The sequence below is a fragment of the Procambarus clarkii genome, unplaced genomic scaffold (assembly GCF_040958095.1).
Source record: "Procambarus clarkii isolate CNS0578487 unplaced genomic scaffold, FALCON_Pclarkii_2.0 HiC_scaffold_137, whole genome shotgun sequence".
Classification (NCBI taxonomy): Eukaryota; Metazoa; Arthropoda; class Malacostraca; order Decapoda; family Cambaridae; genus Procambarus; species Procambarus clarkii.
In genome coordinates, this window is record NW_027189170.1 from 882,812 (window position 1) to 889,560 (window position 6,749).

Here is a 6,749-nt window from a genome sequence, read left to right on the forward strand (position 1 = left end):
GTGTTCCTCACGTGTTGCCCCAAAGAATGATGTGATTTGATAAAATGCTATGCCCAAGATTACTATCCGAGTGCCGGCGGGGAAGTGGTTCAAATAGCTTAGGCTATCACTTCCTTATGTCCGGTCGTGATGGTCAAGCGGATTAAGGCGTCCCTGTACATACCAGATGCGTTGCTTCTGGCAGTATGGATTCGAGTCACTTCTGGGGTGTGAGTTTTCAGTTGTATATAGTCCTGGGGACCATTCAGGCTTGTTTGCATTTGTGTTCCTCACGTGTTGCCCCAAAGAATGAGGTGATTTGATAAAATGCTATGCCCAAGATTACTATCCGAGTGCCGGCGGGGAAGTGGTTCAAATAGCTTAGGCTATCACTTCCTTATGTCCGGTCGTGATGGTCAAGCGGATTAAGGCGTCCCTGTACATACCAGATGCGTTGCTTCTGGCAGTATGGGTTCGAGTCACTTCTGGGGTGTGAGTTTTCAGTTGTATATAGTCCTGGGGACCATTCAGGCTTGTTTGCACATATATATATATATATATATATATATATATATATATATATATATATATATATATATATATATATATATATATATATATATATATATATATATTAGTATATTATGGTAGCAGTCTTTCTTGAAAACATATGTTGTTAAATATGACCGAAAAGGTAAGATTAATAATTTTAACATGTATTTTCTCAATATTTCTTATGTTTATTTTCACTGTCAATGGTAATTGAAAAATCAATTCTCCAAAATTTATTTATATTTCTAGTCTGAGATGATGCCTGAACACATTTCGTAATAACTTATTACATTTTCAAAGACTTTAGTTTACACACACAACTGTAACCTGTAAACACTCATTATACATCCATACTTATACTGTACTCGCATTTGGGTGAGGTGATTTGGTACAAGAGTTTTGGGTGAGGTGAACAAACTTGGGACAAGCACAAGACAAAACATGAAACAATGGGTATAACTTTAAATATAAAGTATAAATAACACACACAAAAGGAACATTGGGTATGTTAGGGGTGCATAGCATGGTGTTTACATTCTTGTAAAGCTACTAGTACATGCAGCGTTTCGAAAAGGTCCTTAATCTAATGGATAATTTTAAGTAGGTAAATTGAAGCAAAATTTATAAAAAGTTGACAGATACTTTGTAAAAAAAAAATGAGAGATTACTAGGTATATTAAAGCACATCGATAGCTCTGATTGATAGCATTGACAGCTATCACCAGTCGCTACATGGTGTGGGAGAAACACTGTGTAAATCCTAGCATTTAACAAGGCATTTTTGTTGATCCGAACCGGGGTTTCCCAATGCAGGACAACGAGGCTAAGCAGACAGCAGCTTCCCGAGAAGGAGCTGCAAAGAAACACGTACCAGTAGGCGTGGGGATAAAAATGACAAAGGTATCCACCAGATCAACTAGGTGTATATGGATGAATAAATCATCAGGACCAGTAGAATCAACATGACTAAGATCAAAATGCTTAATCCATGTAGCAGAACCAAATAAAGCTTGGAACGTATTAGAACTGGAAGGAATCGTGCGAGTGTGACTGCGGAGGGAACAGCACCGAGCACCCCCAAGCACCCCCTTAAGGTAACCCCAGTAAGAGGGGGGAGGGGGGCAAAGAGGCCCAGTTGTTACAAGGAGAGATGGAGCCACTCCATGTGATGAGGTGGTCATCATTGGGAGCTTGGGGCTCAACCCAGCCACAGAGGTGGGAGGGGGAGCAGATAGGGGTAGTTGGGACCTGGTGGACCAAGCACTCACAAGTCAGGTCGTAGAAGAGCTCCCAGAACCCCATCAAGCAGGGAGAGTCAGGAGCTGCCTGATCTGGGACCAATGTAGTGTGGGCTACAGAGCCTAGCTTTCCATCACAGTCCGACTTGGGGGGCCTGGTCTACCACCCTCACGTCTTAGAAGTTAAAAAGAGGGTCAGATATCAGCATGTAAATGAACGAATAAACATTTCATCAACAAACAAGGCCCCATACCCACCATGGAGCCACAATTAGAGGATAGGACACCCAACAAGACAAAGGCCCCCACCCCCCAGGGGTGCACTGTAGATATACGCCCTACAATCGCAACCATAGGAATCATCAGTCCGTCAAGATATAATGGAAGCTCAGCATGATATAATTGGGCTCAGCAATGAAGGAAAAGATTGACAATAAAGATGTCCTCTTGCACGACAATGCCGAGTATCACAGTTTTATGGGTGAGAGGGTGTGCCTCCCCAAAAACCCGGTGTCTAAACAAAAGAAAACATTTGAAAGAATAATTAAGAATTGCAAAATGTCACAAGGAAATAGCAATTAAACAGGAGAATTGGGAAGGAAAAATTAAACTTAATAGGAAAAAGTATTCAGCACAATTAGCAAAGATGGCAGCAAGAGCATTAGGCTTCAAAAGGACAGAGGACACTGTCCCATGGAGCATCACACTCTACCATCCGCCAACCAAGCCCCCTCATGATGGCAACGGGCTGGAAAGGGAGGGGGAGATGAGAAAGACGAGAGGGTGAAGAATACTGCCCAGTGTAACACCAGTGTTAATAGGTAGAGTGGGTGAATTGGAATCATTCACAGAGACATACTGGAGCCTGTCACTAAGGTAAGACTCTAGGTATTGGAGGGATTAACCTCTTACTCCGTAATGTTGTAATTTAAGAAAGTTAATGTGTTAACAGTGTAAAAAAGTCTTAATGTAGGTCAACAAATAAATAAACAAGGGTACTCATTTCTTCCAAGAGCTGCATATATAAAGTTAATCATACTAATCGGTGCATGATTGGTCCTTTTTTGGGCCTGAAACCATTATGGCAAGAACTAAGTAAATTTTGTTTTGCTAAATAGGATTAAGGCTGCTTGTAGATTAACTCTTTAAAATATTTTAGACAAAATCTGCAGAGTTGATATTGGTTTATAATTGTTGACTTCAGGGAGATTGACACTTTAACCCTCAAACCGCGCATATCATATATAAATGATATCAGTGACAAAACCGAAACCGCGCACATCATTTATATATGATTTCGTGTCTAGCGCTATAATTTAAATGCCCCGCCTGGGATAGGGGCAGCTATAGTACAGCCACGACCGATAGTTGCCAGATGCCACCTAGAAAAAAAATCCAGGAAAACATTCTTGGGTGTTACAGCGTCAGTATTGAGCAAGCCACCAAGGCTGGCGCACGCAACACGAGCTCACAGCACCGCTGTTCAGCTTGTGACCACAGCATCGCCTACAAATACCATAATATAAATGATACTGCTATTATTTAGCAGTGATAGTATTACTGAAGCCCCCTGACTGTGATAAAACTGACCAGGATTCTGATAATAGCAGGATTGTGGTGATATTTAGCGCTGTGCTCCATGGAGGGAGGAGTAAGGCTGTGGGAGGGAGGGTTGTGGCGTCTTCTGACTGTGTGTGGCCACCATTTATTGACTGCACTCACCATACCAGCTTAGTGGTTCGCCATGGTGAACACAAATGTAGATATTTATATATAACGTGTGTATAGTGTGAGATAACAGCGAGAGGAGTAGATTGGGAGCCGCCATTTTGGTGAGGGAGGAGCGTCGTCTGCACGACTTGGCATGGTGTTTACTGGTGGCCACTATGGTCTTTAGGCACCATACCAGCTTATTTGTTCAGGTATGGTGAATAAAACAGGTAGATACTTATATATAATGTGTGTATATAGCGTAATAACACCACAAACAATATTGTTGGATGACAAATATTAGTGTGTCTGGCCTTGAGGGCGGCCGCCGATCAGCTGACTGTGTGAGTAGCTACGTCTTATGGCCTTCACTCACCATACAAGCTTAGATGTACAGTTATGGTGAACAAAACATGTAAATACGTATATATAACGTCTGTGTATAGTGAATAAATACAAAAGAGTATTGTGGGAGGTGAATGAGGGTGAGTGAGGTGGTGTTGAGGGAGGGAGTGGCTCGCTGGTGTTTGGTGTTTCACTCCTCGTTGCTTTTTGACTCACAAGACCAACTTAGTAGTTCGTTATGATGTACAAAACATGCAAATACTTATATATAACCTGTGTATATAGTGTAACAACAGCAAAACTATTTGTTTATTGTTATATGAACATAATAATTGAATCACTAATATGCACACCATAATTTTGAGTACAGCGATGGTTCACACATTTTATAATATAAATATACCACAATTCACTGTATGGAATAATATTACTGCAAAAAACTAAGAAAAAATCAATCAGAGACATTGAAATAATAAAGTAATAATATATTTGTGGCAACTGCCGTCTGACAGCTCGGGCGGAGTAGACCTCGTCTGGCGAAGGCTCTGCCAACGCCCCTTTTTTGCCACACTTCCCTACCCTATTGCGGCTAAAATATGCCACCTACGATTTTTTTGTTATTTTTTCCGTGATCAGGGAACAAAAATGAACACTTCTATAAGACGAAAGAATTTTTTGGATTTTTTTTTTTTGTTGCGCCTGTGGGTGTGAATTCCATTTGGGCCCCTAGCGGTTTGAGGGTTAATGGACTAAGGTTACTCTTGCTTTTTTTCCCTTAGAATATCAGGAAAGGTTTGTTGTTCAAATGATTTGTTGTAGAGCAATGAAATGACTGGAGCTAAAAATCTAGAGTTTTCTTTGAAAATTAGGGTTGGTATGTGAACATATGGTATCTGTGCATGGGGTTCATTCATCCACTGCAAATTACCTGATGCTCATCACCACCCAATAAAAATCTGCTATCAGAACAATAAAACTGTCTTTAAACAACACAAAGTCTCTGTTTAAATCTCTGAACATGCTAAATATACACTCACTCTACACATTCTCTTGTGCTATTTACATGTACAAAACTTTGTTCCTAAATGCTAATCCTGATCTGAAACTCTCCCTTGATAGATGTAATAGAACCCACGCGCACCACAACATAAATAAATATATGTTTGATATAAATTGACAGTCATGCTAATATAATTGCCAGTATGGTTTATGTAATTCACAATCATCTTAATATAATTGCCAGTTTGGATAATATAATTGACAGGATTATACGAATCAGAATAATATTATTGCTAATCAAGCTAATATAATTTTGAAACAGGCTTTTTCACCCACAGGGTTATTGATCGATGGAACCGACTACCCACCAACGCCATAACTGCCTAACTGCCAAAATGTGCTGAATTTCAAAATATACCAGGAAAAAATCAAGGAAAATGGGGGAGGGGAAGGGAACCTTCAACAAGCTGCAAGCTTCCCGTTTTTATTGAGGCCACTAGGGTTAGTGGCCCTCAGGTAAATCGGGTAAAATATTATTCCAAGACAATTACAGCATAACTGATAAAGTTAGGCTAGAGTAATAAAAATTTCTGGAAAATTTAGAGTGATGTAAATTTCTAGAGTAATATAAATTTAAATTTCATATTAACTTGACTGACAGTTATAAATGCCAATCTGCCTTCAATAAACTCTTTGGTGAAATATTTATAATCAAGAGTATTATTCATAAATATGTCTAAACAAAAAATATAAAATAGACATCAGTTTGCATATGAATCTGATGAGAAAATTCCTTGATTAACCTACATTTCCCTATCAATCAAATGGTCTCATCTTAAGTACGTCTCAGACTGTCTTCTTCACCAGCACCAATGCTAAATAATATTACAACAAAAATGTCCATAACTTAGCTACAGAGTATATTACATTTTAAATAAATTTTCACAGAGAACAAAAACAGAAAGCACATTATTATTTCCATAAATATGAAGAAAAACATTTAAAGCTTTGATTTATCTTTGCTAAACTAAAGAGATATTTCTATACTTATAAGCAATTTTGAATTTTCCTATAGTGTCAGCTTCTCTAGTTCTTGCTTGGTCATCTAACTTTCATAAAAGAACAATATAATAAAATATCTTTATCTTTACCTTTCATGGTGAAGTGTATTTCTCAAACAAAATTGAATTACCTTTGAAGAACATCCAACTGACATTGTGATAGCACACTGTTAGATTAAAGTTAAGTTAATATACCTATATGTGCCACATTATCATTCAACATTCTCTTAATTACCTTCCACACTTTAAGTGTTTAGCCTATTATCTGCATGTATCATTTTGTGCTTCTTCATATCACCAAGACGACTGAATCTCTTCCCACACTCTGGACACTCCAGAGGCTTGTCACCTGAATGCACTAACATGTGGCTTATTATTTTTCCACGTACTCTAAATTTTTTGCCACACTCGGCACATTGAAAAGGTCTCTCATTAGCATGCACCTTCCGGTGAATCTTCATACTTCCAAGACGGCTGAATCTCTTCCCACACTCTGGACATTCATGAGGTTTGTCACCTGAATGCACTAACATGTGAGTCTTCATACTTCCAAGATGACTGAACTTCTTCCTACACTCTGGACATTCATGAGGCTTGTCACCTGAATGCACTAACATGTGCCTTATTATAGTTCCACGTACTCTAAATTTTTTGCCACACTCGGCACATTGAAAAGGTCTCTCATCCGCATGTACCATCCTGTGAGTCTTCATATGTCCATGCTGACTGAATCTCTTCCCACACTCTGGACACTCATGAGGTTTGTCACCTGAATGCACTAACATGTGAGTCGTCATACTTCGACGTAGACTGAATTTCTTCCCACACTCTGGACATTCATGAGGTTTGTCACCTGAATGCACTA

General features: G+C 39.1%; 1 protein-coding gene across 1 annotated transcript; it reads right to left on the bottom strand.

The window, feature by feature from the left end:
• Positions 1-6,129: 6,129 nt before the first annotated feature.
• On the bottom strand, positions 6,130-6,501 carry LOC138360981 (zinc finger protein 664-like). The gene has a single exon (XM_069320465.1). The coding sequence runs from the start codon at positions 6,499-6,501 to the stop codon at positions 6,130-6,132; it is 372 nt and encodes a 123-aa protein (XP_069176566.1).
• Between the last annotated feature and the right edge of the window lie 248 nt (positions 6,502-6,749).

What these genes read in the sequence shown, in the direction of transcription:
- LOC138360981 (XM_069320465.1), bottom strand. Translation starts at nt 6,501, where the DNA reads ATGTTAGTGCATTCAGGTGACAAGCCTCATGAATGTCCAGAGTGTAGG.